Source organism: Austrofundulus limnaeus, unplaced genomic scaffold, assembly GCF_001266775.1.
Source record: "Austrofundulus limnaeus strain Quisiro unplaced genomic scaffold, Austrofundulus_limnaeus-1.0 Scaffold463, whole genome shotgun sequence".
In the NCBI taxonomy this organism is placed as follows: Eukaryota; Metazoa; Chordata; class Actinopteri; order Cyprinodontiformes; family Rivulidae; genus Austrofundulus; species Austrofundulus limnaeus.
In genome coordinates this window covers 368037-384944 of record NW_013952865.1, presented here as the reverse complement: position 1 = coordinate 384944, position 16908 = coordinate 368037, and the positions used below count along the sequence as shown (strand labels likewise).

The 16908-nt window shown below is 39.0% G+C and overlaps 1 protein-coding gene across 1 annotated transcript in view; it reads right to left on the bottom strand.

Annotated features, from left to right (window-relative positions):
• The window catches only part of fbln1 (fibulin 1), a gene marked incomplete in the record, with an annotated part of 79992 nt that overhangs the window by 30025 nt on the left and 33059 nt on the right, over nucleotides 1-16908 (bottom strand). Inside the window, 8 exon segments of the mRNA XM_014025242.1 lie at nucleotides 3565-3710; nucleotides 12756-12879; nucleotides 12987-13118; nucleotides 13209-13328; nucleotides 15403-15528; nucleotides 15663-15788; nucleotides 15897-16040; nucleotides 16595-16732. Coding sequence (XP_013880696.1) covers nucleotides 3565-3710; nucleotides 12756-12879; nucleotides 12987-13118; nucleotides 13209-13328; nucleotides 15403-15528; nucleotides 15663-15788; nucleotides 15897-16040; nucleotides 16595-16732 — 1056 coding nt within the window.

The window sequence follows — 16908 nt, the reverse complement described above, 5'->3', positions numbered from 1 at the left end:
AAACCTGCAGGTTTCTGAAGTTTGTGGATCCAAGAAAATCGCACAGGAAATATTTAAATGCAAGTACTGTAAATTCAAAAGGTTCTTTTTTAACTGCAAATGATTCAAATTTCACTTTCCATTTAAAATCTAAAAGTTACAAATCACTTTACAGAATTGTATGTCTGCACCAAATCATGCTAATACTGTAAAGGAAACTGGATTCTGTGAAATGGTTATGAGCAAATAATATCTTACCTGTTGCAGGTGACTCTTTGAACAGCCTGAGTTTGAGAAAGTAGTGTTTAAATTTTAATTGATTGATAAGCTGACGTGTTCAACTCCAAACTCTAAACTTTCAGCAATCTAAAAACTCCCACACCATTTATTATCATTAACATTAAAGGCAGCCAATCATGTAATTGCTATGTCTGTGTGTTTGTTTGTTAGCTTGTAAAATATCTCTTCAACCACTAGATGGATTTTAATGAACCTCTCAGAAAACAATATTTTTGGAATCAGCACAACTGAGTGGCTGCCACACTGTACACTGTAGCAAACAGCAACATGACTGTAACACAATTTTACAAACATTGAGCCAAGATTTGATGTTGTAGTAGCTGAGACTGATCCTTAACACACATACGTTCTTTATTTAAAGATGTGGCATGCAGTGAACAAGGAAAAATGTATTTCTATGAGGAATGCTAGTTTTATTTCAATACAATGCTATGGCTGTTTGGAATTTTAAATAGCAGGGAAAGTCACTAGCTGTAATACTTCTGGATCAATCTGGGCCACGTCCAACAAGTATAACATAAGATTTCTGCTAAAATACCTGTGATGCAGAACTGATAGGGTTTTTAAAAATTACATCAGATTGACCACTAGAAAATATTTGAAGTATTTTAAGATGCCAGCAGTCCAGCTTGGTCTTGGCTGCACTTGGTCTAGCCCTGAGCTCATCACTCTGGTCAAAATTAAAACTTAAAGACCGTGTAAAGTAAAAACAAGTGTGTGCTTTGAGGTTGTCACACCACAGAAACATGTGTTAAAAATCACCCAGCCAAGATTGAACAATTAAAAATACTGTTAACCATATACAATTACAGCGGGTAAAATAAGTATTGAACACATCAACATTTTTCTCAGTAAATATATTACTAGAGGTGCTAATGACATGAAATTTTCACCAGATGTCGGTAACAACCCAAGTGATCCATATATACAAAGAAATCAAACCATAAATGTCCAGAAATGAAGTTATTTGTAATAATGTGGAATGGCACAGGGAAAAAGTATTGAACACACTTACTGAAATTTATCTAATACTTTGTACAAAAGCCTTTGTTGTCAATGACAGCTTCAAGACGCCTCCTGTATGGAGAAACTAGTGGCATGCATTGCTCAGGTGTGATTTTGGCCCATTCTTCCACACAAACAGTCTTCAAATCTTGAAGGTTTCGTGGACCTCTTCTATGAACTCTGATCTTTAGTTCTTTCCATAGATTTTCTGTTGGATTCAGGTCAGGTGATTGGCTGGGCCATTCCAGCAGCTTTAGTTTCTTTCTCTGAAACCAACTGAGAGTTTCCTTGGCTTTGTGTTTGGGCTCATTGTCTTGCTGAAATGTCCAGCCACATTTCATCTTCATCATCCTGGTAGATGGAAGCAGATTTTTATCAAGAATGTCTCTGTACATTTTTCCACTCATCCTTCCTTCAATTATTTGAAGTTTGCCAGTACCATATGCTGAAAAACAGCCCCACACCATGATGTTCCCACCTCCAAACTTCACTGTTGGTATGGTGTTTTTGGGCTGATGTGCAGTGCCATTTGACCTCCAAACATGATGTGTATTCTGGCATCCAAACAGTTCAATGTTGGTCTCATCTGACCAGACTATATTCTCCCAGTATTACACAGGCTTGTTTAAATGTTGTGCAGCAAACTTTAAAGGAGCTTCAACATGCTGTTTCTTCAGCAGTGGAGTCTTGCGTGGTGAGCGTGCATACAGGCCATGGTGGTTCAGTGCATTACTTATTGTTTTCTTTGAAACAATCGTACCTGCTAATTCCAGGTCTTTCTGAAGCTCTCCACAAGTGGTCCTTGGCTCTTGGACAACTCTTCTGATAATTCTTTTCACTCCTCTGTCAGAAATCTTGTGAGGAGCACCTGGTCGTGGTCGGTTTATGGTGAAATAATGTTCTTTCCACTTCTGAATTATGGCCCAAACAGTGCTCACTGGAACCTTCAGAAGTTTAGACATTCTTCTGTAACCGATGCCATCATTATGCTTTGCAACAATAAGGTTGTGAAGGTCTTGAGAGAGCTCTTTACTTTTACCCATCATCAGATGGTTCTTGTGTGATACCTGGCCATCATTTGGGACTGAACCAGCTGATATTAACTTGCACTGACAAGGGGCAGGCTTGCTTTCTAATTACTGAGAGAGTTCAGCTGGTGTCTTGGCTTTCCATGCCTTTTTACACCTCCCTTTCTTCATGTGTTCAATACTTTTTCCCTGTGCCATTCCACATTATTACAAATAACTTCATTTCTAGACATTTATGGTTTGATTTCTTTGTATGTATGGATCACTTGGGTTGTTACCGACATCTGGTGAAAATTTCATGTCATTAGCACCTCTAGTAATATATTTACTGAGAAAAATGGTGACATCTTCAATACTTATTTTACCCGCTGTATGTGTTAAAAATAATGAAAAAATATCAGTTAGCTGTGGTCTGGAATGCTGGGGGCGTGTCCGCTGGAGAAGCTCAAACCACGACCACGAGCCTGAACATTCATGTAACCGAGGAAACAATGTTTGTTTTCTTTTCCATTAGAGCAACAGGGGGTGGGGTTATATTGAAGGCTGCTGCGTGACATCACGAAGCTGCCCTTTAAGACACGCCCAAAAAATCCTGAAACACAGGTACCTTGTTACACAAATTGTCATATCTCCACTATTCAAATATCTACATTTGAGAGAATTTGTACTCATTCACAACAATCCATTTATGACATTTATAATGTTTGAAAAAGAAAATGTTACATTTTACTTTACATGGTCTAATGGTTTAATTTCAATCAGCTGAAAGTGTTCAAAATCGTTTCTACAACCGGTAAGATATTATTTGTTCATATGCTTTCTGAAGAGCCCCACCAAAAATCATTTGAAATAACTCTTAAATCTGAGTGCAATAACTTGAACTGGATTCTACTTGAATTTAAATTGGACTGAATAAGAATTCATTAAAATGCATATGTACAGTATGTACAATTATCTGAATCTTGCTGTAATGAATTTATAATTTATTAATAATAATTTTATTAAACTGAACAGTGCTGAATTGAAAGAAGCTACCATATATTCAAATTCAAAGTTGACTCGTCTATACACTTGCATAGCATGCTGAGATAAAGTTTGGTGGTCTTTGATGCAGATAATCTGATTTAAACTGAATAAATCACAGGAGGAGACTCACAACCAGTCATATCTGGACAATTTTAGTTTGTCATAACTCAGCAACTAGAAGCAGTTTAAATGACTTGTTCATTTGTTACCCTCACAAAGGACTTACCCTCTGGCCGTATGAACTCTCTGAAGGTGGGCAAGGAAATGAAGGTGTGGGACACTGAGTGTGTTGGATCCAGAACACAAGCGATGTCATTGGGCTGACAGGACTTGACACAGCGGACAGTGTCAGAGCGCTGAAGCGTCGACGCTCTAAAATAGAAAATAAAACACAAACTCCAACAAAAACAGCAAGATTAAAAAAAGAAACAAGCACAAGGCTTTTGACCTTTAGGTACAACCTATTTGTAGTCCCCAGAGTCCATTACCTTTGCTTTCTAAAGCTCACAATTACAGGGGATTCTAAAGTTCAGCCCACTGCATAATCAAGAACTCAGTGGGGCTCCTCCAACGGCTGCTGCACAAACACTTTGCGGACAAAACAGCTGGATATAGCACTCAGCATCAGAAATAATCAAATTCTTTGTGGTTTGGAAGAATAATAAACTAAGAATGGCCGCAGCTCACGCCATAGCCAGACTTTAAAGCTTGTGGAGACACGCTCTCTGCTGTTGATGCTCTGCTGATGCCCTATTTCAAGATGTGTGGGAAATGAATTACTACACTCATGAAGAATGATCCACAACCTGCTCAAGAAAATATTTGGATTTGCAGCTTCACATCAGATAATCTCTTGAGGAGGATTTATGTGGCAAGAGAATGTTCTAAAAGACTCCTAAATTGTGAGCAACATGACTAGACAACTCCCCATCGACTCCCCGGGGCACCTCTCATCCTATTATTTAGGGCTTTGTTTATTCCACAGACTAATCAGTGACAGGTCTGAGACACTGGAGGGCCTTTACTGGCTCTTAAAACCAACGCCACCTGGAGTATCACTTTTCACTTCCTGTCTGCCACATATGAGACTCTGAGTGAGGTTTTCAAGGCATTAACAACCTCATAAATCAGTGGTTTGTCTTTAAAACAATGAAGGGCTTTTTAAAAGAAACAAAAGCCATAATTATAAAAATCAACATGTTAAACTCATGCACAGGCTTCATCTGAGGAAGACAAGTCAATACGTGGTTATATTGGGTTACAAAAACATGCAAGCTGCCATGTATAGGTCAATTTAATGTGTGGGGGCAACCTTGTAGCCACATGTGAGTCACGGGCTATGGATCTCTGGTGGTCCTCAGGGGAACCATCTCCGCTGCAGCTCAAAAGCCCTGACTTGGCTGAGATTGCAGGGCTCCCTTCATGGACAGCGGGGAGAGAAGCCCCTGACAAACAGTCAAGCCACCACTATAGGGGCTTGTAATTAGCAATTAGCGGGTGGGTCCAAGTTTTGCTTTGGCCCAGTCCAAACCCACAAAATGTTCTCCAAGTTTATAATACCACTGCCTGAGGAGCAGACAGACCCGAGCGGGACTCTAGAGGACGAGGTGAGAGCTGCTGGGGGTGGAGTGGATGAATTTATGAGAACGTACATGCAGATGGGCACTTCAAAGCAGGGTCAAACCTGCGTGTTAAACGTCTGCTTGTGCACAGAGTTGTTTGTACACGCAGACATGTTTCTGAACGCTTCATGTTCTGTATGCCTCTCCCTGTCTCATGTGGCCCAGCCCAGGAGAAAAACCCCAATACTTTCAGAGCAGAAAGAAAAACATACTTTTTGGGATGAAAAGTGCTCTGGTCAAGCTTAGGGCTTTCTATTTTCTTTTTTCTTCTTCTTCTTCTTTGGTAAATTATTATTTATAGCCAGCACATTGATAACGCCCCAACACAAACACTGCAGGGCATCATTCATTTTGTGCGCGGTGATGTTGCTTTACCACAAATTGTTCAGACCACCGTCCAGAGCCCAGAGCCCCATAACTCAATGTCAATGGGGAGGGGGAAAAAAACTCCTGTGCACCACTGTGCTCTTTATTTTAAGGATATCCCCTTTAGGAACCAAGTGCATCCTCTCTGGCCTGACAGCTCAGGACAGGAGGAACCCAGGACATCTGAATTTACAGTTATTAAAAGCCGCAGCCTTCGGGCAGCAGCCTCACAGCATGTCCAACTATTTATACTCTCCCCGGCTGGTGCACATCACCCCCCCTCCCCTACCCTCCTTTGCCACTGCATCCCATCGCGTGTCACTTACTCGGCCTTCATTTGGATTATCTGTCTGCTTTGTGGTTTGCACCCACATTATGCAGTGGAAATCTGTGCGTTTCACATTAGGCTCAAAAAGTAATGGAAGCTTTAAGAGCCGTGCATGAAAATAACTGAAAGATGTAAATGTGGGGCACGCTAACTGACGTTTGGGAAGTGGGAGAAGCAATACATTTGGGCCAAACTGGTTTATGACTGCAATTTGGGGGTATAGAATTACTTAGACTTTCACCATTTATTAAGTCAAAGTATCTGCAATGATAGTGCCTGTATTTAATATTAGTGTTTAAAAGAAGTTAAAGAAAATGTGATTTTTACTGAGTTTGAAAACTTTTCCGATTTAAGTAGTTTTAAATTATCAGAGAAGTCGTGATTATAACTCAAAGTTGTAGTCTAATGTCTAAAGTCTAATGTACATTTAAGTATTACAAGATCATAAATATTTTGCATCAGTTGAACATTTTTTTATGTCAGATCACAGTAAAAGTTCAGCCATGTGCAGCACTGGAGAATTTGCATGCACAGCTGCATTTCCTCTTTGCCGAAAGTGTCGGACTACAAGTAACACAAAACTATACAAGGGAAATCTTCATGCCTACAATGTGACTTGGCCTCACATCCTAACTGCTCCCCTTGCTGCATTTGATTAAAAACCCCACAAAGCACTATTATCAAGAACTGGATTTGACTTGAACATGTGTTATTTCTATTTCAGTTTTAATAGAAAAGCGTTCATCCAGCACAAAAACCATAAAACACGGCAAAAATGTCAGACTTTATCATGCAACCATCATCAAATTACACTTTCTTGTAGGCATACTTGGGCTGTTACCATTTGATGATTTACCCTAAGCTAGGACGCCACCTACAGTAGTGGCTTTGCCTTAACTCTAAAAGAAAGAACATCATTTTTTAGCTAATTTACACTGCACCATAATGGTGCTAAAATGTAATAGTAAAACACTTATTTTAATAAGTACAGATTTAATGCTTCTTTATTTTGATTTTGTGAGTTTAGTGGACTTTTTCATATAGAACCAGAAAAAATGATGTGATTCTGAAAATGCATTTTCTTGTGGTAGGTGGTCAGTTTACAGCTGTGCTCAAAATATTTACTGATTTTACGTAAAGCTGACATTATGTTCACTTTATACAGAACTAAAGGATTCAAGTTAATTAAATGTTTCATTTGGAACATGATTGCATGGGTTATTTTATAATAATGCACTTTTTATCACGTGTAGTAAATGAATTCAGTCTGGATACTCCAGCTGCATACTAAATCTGAGAGGACAGCACGATATTGCAGTTTTTGGCTGAGAGCACATAATTAACACTATTGCTTTATAACACTGATGAAAAATTTTACGACACAAATCTGTGTCTATGGACAATGGCTGGGACCATATCCCAACCTTAGACTAAATTATAACCTGTGAAAATAACTGTTTTGATGTTGTAATATGGAATTAATTCAAAAGGATCACAACAACTTTATCTTTAATATTATTACAGTCAAAACTTGACAACTGTATATGGTTTCATTATGCAGTTATCTAATAATTTCTTCAACAGATAGTAGATATGGGGTAGTGTTCTGTGAAAACCTTTTGAACAGTTAATATTTTAATTGTTGTAGATAACTTTAGCTCTTTGAACAACTAGTTTGGGGAAACAATTTTGACCGGACTGACAGGCTAATGGCTAGTGATAGAAAGACCAAGACTACAATAGAGAGCTGCCGGTGATGTGCAGTCAAGGCAGGGCTTCCTCTGCTGTCATGGAAAAAGAAGGCCAATAATGTAACATTAAATTGATGTATTTATCCAGTTTTTTTACTATAAACTAATTTTTCATTTCAGTTAAACAATTTTTAATATTATTTTCTATAAAATCACTAAATTTTCTTATTTACTGTTCAAATACCAGGCTGAGACAAAACCTGAGGTTGCAGCAAACTCTGTCTCAACTTACATTGGGCAATCCCATACAAACTGTTGCATAGCCTATCAATCAGAGAGGGACTGCTGCTGGGTCTTTGAATGTCACCTGTAAAATGTTTTAAAAAATTTTTTATACATGCTTGACTTTCCACAATTTGGCTCAAGTTTATAATATATTTAAATATTTATTTGTAGCATATAGTACATATCATGTTGTACAGAATGTCTATAAATTACACAGATTTTTCTCCATTTATGTATAGGGCGATCTAAGATTTATTCAAATCTCACAGACAGTTTAAAAAACTCAAGGTTAAATAACCATCTTCCAACCCACTTTGCCACCCGATTCTGTCTTTCTACGTAAATTACGGCGTCCACGAGGGGACATGGGGGGATTTTTTTCTTTTGCGTTCCCACACAATACCTATGCGTTCCCTCGCAACACTTTTGCGTTACCTCGCAATATTGTTTTGCGTTCCCACGCAAAAGTTTTGTATACAAACTGAATTAAATTAGACTTTCATTTTGAAATATCCGGTTACCAAAACAGGATGTGTCGCCACAAGTTTGTGAAATTGACGTTGATGTTGCGTGCCTGCACTGTGTTAAAATATCGGCATATGGCATACTTCCATGCATGGCTGTGTGAAATATTCATTCTAAAGCTGAATTAAAGCAGTAGGCTAACTCGCTAATGGTAAACGTGTGAGTTTGTTAATAAACCGGCAGGCACAACAGTGATAAATGACTTTTGCGAGGTAACACAATACTTTTGTGTGGGAACACAAAAAGAAAAAAAATCCCCCATGTCCCCTCGTGGGCTCAGTAGTAAATGACATCCGTGTTATAGTTTTTTTCTGAAAATTATGGAGTTTTGAGGGTCAAGATACAGGTAAATATCCGAAGGAGTTGGCATGATGTAACGTGTTCTGTGAGCTGAAACTGTGTGAAGAGACACAAGTTGAAGCTGGCACTTTTTGCGCCGCAGGCTTAGGGGGCACTCCTGAGCCCAGAGATTACTCTGAGCTGCAGAAGAAGTAACAGGAAGTTAGCTGCAATCTTACAGTTAGCAAGTCAGGTGCAATATTTTTGGTACCCATTTTGTGTTCAATTTAATAAAAAAAATAATAATAAAAAAGGTTCAGCAAATATTTTTTCTCTCTCTCTCTTGTCAAACTTGACATTTAGAATGGAGGATTATAAAACAAAGCTCAAACTATTTTCTAAACTGGACTTTTGGTGCATCAGCAGGCTTTGTGGTTGTCCTGAGAGAACTTTTTTTGGCTTTCTCTTCCTTTTTTCTACTCAGATGGGATGTTTGTGACCGGTGCATAGACTTTATTTATAAGTAAAGGAAGGACATAATAACAGCTTTGTTTTAATGAAATGTGCATCAAGTGAGCAATGGTTTGTGTGAAGAATATTGATATGAGATATGAAACATAACTTATTAACATCTGCCAAACAAATGGTAAATAATTTATTCTGTAGGACCTTATATATTTGTAAATCTGATGAGTCCCCCACCATGAACCTCACTGCACATCACTGATAGCTGCCTTACTAAAATGATACTTGTTTTCAAAACTTTACATCAGTTTATGCACATGCTATTTCAGAAACTTTTCTATCACTGTCAGTTTTGCATTACATTAAATTAATTAGCGAGCGCTAGCAGCAGTAGCTAGTTGTATGTAGACGTTATGGGCCCTTCCAGTGAGAGCATCATATTTTTTGTGGAATAAGCATGTAATGCAAAACTGACAGTGATGTGAATATTTTAGCTTCTGAATAAATGATTATGAAATGTGCGAAACTGGAGTAGACAGCAAGCAACCAATATGGTTTTGGTCTTGTTTAGACTAGCTGTTAGCTCATTAGACCAATCAGAATTTTAGTCTTTTTCTTCAAACTGAGGACATTCAAAGAGCGATGTACATAACAGGCAAGACATTAATTATCATGAACTTTTCACAGAACTACAATCCAAAAGGTTTAACTATTCCTTAAATCAGGGGTGTCAAACTCCTGTCCTCGAGGGCCGCTATCCTGCATGTTTTAGAGGTTTTCTTGCTCCAACACACCAGATTTTGATCGCTGGGTAATTAACAGGCTTCTGCCCAATTTGAAGAGTTAATTCAATCACTGAATCAGGTGTGTTGGAGCTGGAAAACCTCTAAAACATGCAGGATAGCGGCCCTCGAGGACTGGAGTTTGACACCCCTGCTCTAAAACATGCAGGATAGCGGCCCTCGAGGACTGGAGTTTGACACCCCTGCCTTAAATCTAGCAGTTTATATAGAGGGGGAGACATATCCAGTACAGTAATGATGATCATTGTGCCTGTGTATTTTTCAACAACTCTAAAAATTACAATAATTAGCTGGAGACATTAATGTAAACATGTGCTATCAGTTCAGGGTGATGGTCATTTTTTAATCAGTGCTGTGTACAAAATTTACTTTCACTGTACCATATGATACATTTCTAACACCCTGTGGAGTGAATGAAAAGTTACAGTTCAAAGTTTGAGCACTACTCCAAAATATTGAATGGATGAATGAATGAGTGGATTTTGAAACACAGCGCAGACTAGAATCAATGGCTGAATTTAAAGTAATAAACTCACTAAATATATATAGAAATCACATAATTACATACCTATTAGGAAGGTCTACGATTACAAGTCTACAGTTATACTGTATAGTACTGGTTATTTTGTAATGATTTACCAGATTTCTTTTTCTCCACAAGAATGTGCATTTGGTATGACACATTTTAACAGTAAAGCAACATCCTAACAAATTCCTCTGTTTATTCTAGTAGGGCATTATAGGGTACTCTGGGCTCGTCCTGGGTAACAAACACCAGCACTTTAGCCAGGTATGTGGTCACTGAGCCATAGCGACGCAAACTCATTTCCACGGACAGACTAAAGTCCTGCGCCTTGTCTATGACCTTAGCCACCGACATAACGCCACCATTGGGCGTTCGCTCCGTCTTGAAGAAACCGCCTTCGTTGCCGGCTGTGATGGTGATCTGGATGTCGTCGCCAGGGACAATGTGGTTGGGGCCCATGCGGAAGATGACGGTGAAGACGGGGATGTTGGCAGGGATTGTGAGGTAGTGGTAAGTTATTCTCAGGGGCATGGTCAGGCACTCGGGTTCATTGCAAAGCAAACGTTCACATCGACTGCAAAAAAGCAAAACAAAGAAGAAGAGTGGAAGAAAACAGAAGATGGACAGAAAGAAAGAGAGAAGGAATGTAAGTTTCACTGGCCGTGCATGGCATGCAGAGAAAGAAACACGATGTTTGTTATGGTGCCATCTGTGGGAGCATGCAAAAAGTTCTGATACTGATGCCTCCATACAAGGGTGAATGTACAGTTTCAGTTAAAAATTTGAAATAACTGTGTGCATGTTATTATTCTAACACAAGAGAACATGCTCCAGCCAAATCTGACCTGAAATCACAAGGAGCAAGGAGCAGCTTGAACATGCAGGGCATCGACTGAAACATTTGATTATTGATGGATTTAAAGACGTCTAAAAGTTTTAAATGGAAACCGGATATCTTTCATTTTGATCTGTGAGATGCATCAGACCTTTTATAATACTTAAAGGGATAGTTTACACCTTTTTAAATGTTGTTCTGTGAAAATATTTTAACAATAACATTTTAACTGTCGTACATCGACACTAGAATGACCTCAGTTGGGAGAAAAAAAATTAATCTTGACTAGACTTTCGAACTGATGGCTATTCAGAGCAGGACTTACACCCTAACAGCTTGCTGTCACCTTATAACCAGTTCAGACTCAAAAATTACAAGATGGTTCATGCAAACACTAGTTACTCTACAACTTCATCAATTTCGCATTTGATTTTATGGCAGAAGTATATAATGATCTTCCTGCCAGAAGTGCTAGAGCTAGCTGCCACTGCCACTATTTGTACTTGTAAATAACCATCAAAATCTGTGTAAATTCACTTCAATCCTAGCTGTGCACAGATTATTTGCTCATCAGTTTTGTCAGAGCTAATCTGTTTCTCCAACCTGAGATCAATAAAAGATTTGTTTACAACAGGTAAGATGTTAGTTGTTCATAACATTTACACTAAACCAGGGGTCCTTAACCTTTTTGACCTCGGGGCCCAATTTGTTGAACATAAAGTGACACGAGGCCCAGTCAGACATTACCAGTGTATGGATCAAAATGATCATTATTTTAAATTTTGGTTTAATTTTTATTGTATTTACATCATAACTAAACTATCATAACTAACATTACTAAATTAAATACACTTACAGTTTAAAAGTAAAACTCCTGTCAAATATTCACAAGACATGATTATAACAACCATTTTTATATTGTAACCTGCCCATAACAATTATTTGAACAAATACAAAGGTCAGTCAACAGACCACTCAGGCTTATGAACACAAATACTGTATATATATATATATATATATGTATATATATATATATATGAAAATGTTTCAAATTTAAAAAATGATAAAAATAAATTTGATAAAGTACAAATGAAGATATTGCCTTTTAAAACTTTTGCAACCAGAAGCTGCTCTTCATATTAGTGACAAACAATAACAGTAACAACAGCTTTTTGACAAGTTTAAAAATTATTTAAAATACAAAGTGCAAATGAAAATATAGCTGTATCTACAACTGTATTTGATAATGTTTTGAACTTTTAAAATATTGCCTCGTAAAAACAGAAGCTGCACTTCATATTTGTGACAAACTTTGATGTTTTTTGATGTGTTACTTTCATTTTTGCTTCTATTTTTGATTTAAAATAGGTTTCCTTTCTCGGCAGGTTTCTAAGGTTCTTCTTCTACATATTAAAAAAGTTGTTAAACATCTAACTTGCGCACTACCCCTACTAGTGGTGAGAAAGTGTATTGCACCTTATTCAAAATGAATGCGGTCCCACGGCCCTCTGAGGCCCAAAGTTAAAAGCTGTTGTTCTTTTGGAGGCCCTCAAGGCGGCGCTCGCTTCCCACAACTGGGCCGCGGCCCATGGGTTAAGAATCTCTGCACTAAACCCCACTTCAAAAGATCTGCACTGTAGCTTTAAGTCTGTAAACTCAGGTAAACTGTAATCACAGGTACTGGATACTCACGTCTGTCCAAATTGTCTGTAGTTTTTGGGACATTCGAAAGACAAACATCTGTGTCCTCCCTGTATGTTGAAGCAGCTCTCATTTTCTGCACACGTGTGTCGTCCCGTGACACATTCATCAACATCTGCAAAGAGTAGAAGGGCCTTCCAAAATATTTGCAATATAACCTGTACACAGTGTGTTAGTCAGTTGTGAAATAAATAAATGTGGCATCACATTAAGGCAGCTAACCTTGGCAACTGCGCCCGTTGACTGCCAAAGTGTAGGTGTTGATGGGACAGGAGCAGTGGAAGCTGCCTGGGGTGTTGTGACAACGATAGGAACAAATATGGCCTCCCGTGGGCAGGGCACACTCATCTATATCTGAAAATATGAGGAAAACACATGAGGACAAGTTAAACCAAAGGGGAAAAATGTTCACGTATTATTCTTGTTAAAATAAGTTGTTTTTACCTTCGCACGTCATGCCATCAATATCGCTGAGCTGGTAGCCACGGCGGCAGTAACACTGGTAGGAGCCGTACACGTTGGCACACTCCTGGCTACATGGGTTGCTCTCACACTCATTCAGATCTACACAGATAAAATATGATGGTGGACCACTGCACGCTTTATCCCACTCATGTTTACTCATTAACGCAACCATAAGTAAACATTCAAGCATAAATCGTAAAGGAAAGTTGAGTAGGTCCTCAGAACGGGTCCTTCTTTGTTGAAAATGTTTTGTCCCTTTAAGAGAGACTTCTTTAGTCTTAGGAGTCACAGGTAAACTCTTCCATATGTTGGCTAACCCCAATGACAATCAAAACTTTTTGTTCACATGCAAAAGAGGACCCTCAGCCTAACGACCAACCATTAGTGCTCTGATTATCACTATTGTTCACAGGGGGCTGAGTCATACTCGCAATAACAGCATTGTAAGAGGGGGACAATTGCCTGTTTGCCACGGTCATTAATGATGTATTTCTGGTAAAATTCTTGCCACGCACATCCCTTCCACCTCCTGCTTACTGCCTTTGTTTTCAGCATAAGCTCCCAGTACTAGTCCGTGAAAAAGTTACAAAAGTTAAATCATCTGTGAGCTACTGATGTAAAACATGAGTTCTGTTGTGTGTTGTTGTGTCCACTAAGCAGCAGGTAAGATCGAGTAGTTAGTTTTTATCCTTTTTCCTCTTGATGAGGAGGTGACAGCAGTGGATCATAGCATTACAGGGAAAACTTATCTTTAAAAGCTCACGCTTGTGTTTGTAATCAGCATTTCTAACCTGAGGATATTCAAGAGTCAGCATCAGAAATGAGAAGACGGAGGTTACAAAAGGGAAATGTACAATTATCCCCTTTTACTGCCAAGACCAGAGAGGAAAGACCTCCTCACAGCTAGCAGGAAGCTAACACAGCAGCCGCTACAAAGGTAGATGTGTGCGAGTGTGCGCGCGTGTTTGTGTTATACAGAGTATGAAATGTTTTTAGACAACTTTGTCATGAGTTTTGTGCAAAAGTAAAACCTTGTTAGAGTGTATATTACACCGTAAACAAAACACGAGAAACGACACCCCCCCCCCCACCCCCCGAGCACAGAGAGCCGCAGAACCACCGCCTGATAATCATTATGTTTTCAGTTCACTAACGTCGGGGAAAACGATCCAAACCATACAAGTAGCCCATCAGTTTAAAGCCCAGACTCTGCTCTTTCCAACAATATAAGTGTCACAGCTCTACGTGAAAAATTCACAGAACAAGCAGCCACGGAATATCGAAAAAGGCTAAATTCTGGAAACATAAACGCAAACGTCTTTCCTTTGTTTTTATGGCTTTAATCCACTTTGGAGTGATTTTTTTCCACTTGTCTGGACCTGTACGTCTCCTGTGTTAATGTTGGTACATGTAATATGATAAGTCTGTGCTGTGGAGATCATTAAGAGTCGTTGTCAGGTGAAAAAATCTTTTGCTAACACTGTGTTGACTGTGAACCGGAAGTGGTTGGGGTGGCCCAGAGTGCTGGACCATATGTCCGTGGCATATAGGCTATTGGACCTGGAGGCTTCCACCCCTGTTTAACAATGGGTGTTTTCTCTTCACAAAAATGTCTTCCTTTACTTCTCTCTCAAACTAATGTTCCTCTCTATCAAGTATGAGAACATCTTCATCCCTGAAAGAGTCATGGATGAATGTAAACTGCAGAGTCCTGGCCTAATTATGTTGCTTTTCTGTGCTGAGACATTCTTTTGAACAGTGGCTGCTCTGTTTCCCCATCTGGGATTGTCACAGTTAAACTTGTTTGTCCAACATGTGAAAGCATTGCTTATAAAGCTGAGTTTACTTGAAACTCCTCAGACTGAAGAAGTCTCTTGGAGAAGAGATGAAACATTTTCAACAAAAAAGAACCTGTCTAGAGGAACTACTCAACTTTTTAAAAAAAAATTTACTTGGATAATTGAGATGCATCAGGACAAATAAATATGAACCCATATGTTGTCAGTTTAGGGACAAGACTTTGTACAAAAAGAAAAACACTAAAGGCAAGATGGAAATGTATTCAGGACTTAAATTCCCTTGACTCACTGATCAAACCCAAAACAACTTAACTGTTTTCTTCCTGTATAAGTCACTCAATCTATTATTTGTGGTATGCATTAAATTTTCTCACCATCGCAATTTCTGCCATCACTGGCCAGCTTGAAGCCTGTGGTGCAGCTACATTTGTAGGACCCCGGGGTGTTGTCACACTTATGAGCACACAGGCGGCCAGGGTAGTGCCTGCATTCATTTATATCTAAAAATTCAATGAAAGAGATAAGGAAGAAAATACGCTGAAACTATGGCCTAAGTTTCAGATTTTGACATAGAATATTAGTCAAAATGTCTGCTGTACATGGTTCAGAGAACAATTGGGTTTAGTTAGCTTACCTTCACAAGTACGAGTGATGCTGTTGAAGTTGTATCCAGTTTCACACTCACAACGGTAGGATCCAAGCTGGTTGATGCAAGCATGACCTGCACAGACTTCCTGAGTGCCTTTACACTCATCGATATCTGCAGGGGAAGGACACAAACTACTCACAGCGCCACTACATCCACCTCAGTTAGGCTATTAAGATATGAGGTTTGCAGATACGATGAGGATGAGTGATTCTGTTGTACCAATACAGCGTGTGCCGTCATCGTTGAGGTGGTATCCTCGACCACAGTTAACGGAGTTTCGCTGACAGGTAAATGAGCCCAAAGTGTTAATGCAGATATGCCCTCGGTGGCATGGGCTTGTCTGAGTGACACACTCATTGATATCTGAAAACACAAGATGTTATAATTACACAGCATGATTCAAAACCTGATGAGCTTCTTTTAATTTATATAAAAGGGCCTTGGTGAAGACTTGTGCCCTTTTCGTCATACTCTGTGTCACCACTCATATGGTATGTAACTTTAACTCTACCTTGGGGGGGTAAAATTGTACCAGAGAACTCCTTGTCTATGGGAGAAATCCCAGATGGAGTAGAGAGGGAAACTAGAATTGAGTGGAACTGTGTAGGAAGGCAAAGACCAGGCTAACGTTTGTCCAAAAAAAACAAACTGCAAGATTATTAAGAGTTTTGATATTTTATAAAAATCTACAAAAACATGCAAAAGACATGGTAGTAAAAGATGAAAAATCAGGCCAGTACCAAAGCATTGAGCAACCATTGTCTGTATAGGACCTTTATCATCTTTATGACTGTTATTATGTTGCTTCCAGCACATAAAAATGCTTAATCTCATATTTTTTTACTGGTTTCTTCAATTGGAAGGTGCAGCAAAAATAATGATGCATGGATACTTTTCCAAGGTGATACAGATCTTACCAATACAGTTTCCAAGTGCGTCCTGGATGAAACCAGCGGCACACTTAATCTTTGGAAGACAACGGAATGAGCCCTGGGTGTTTTGGCACTCAAACTGTGGGCCACAGTTGTGGATGCCCGTCTCACACTCATCGATATCTGCATGAAATCATAGCAAAGATGTCACAAGCACACTGCATATGATTACCAACAAAGATGAAATCTACCAATCTGGGTTTAATGGGCCTCATGCAAGAAGCGTTCGTACGCACAGATTTGTTCTTAAGTTGTGCGTACGAGTGATTTAGGAGAATTTGTGGCATTCACCAATGTTT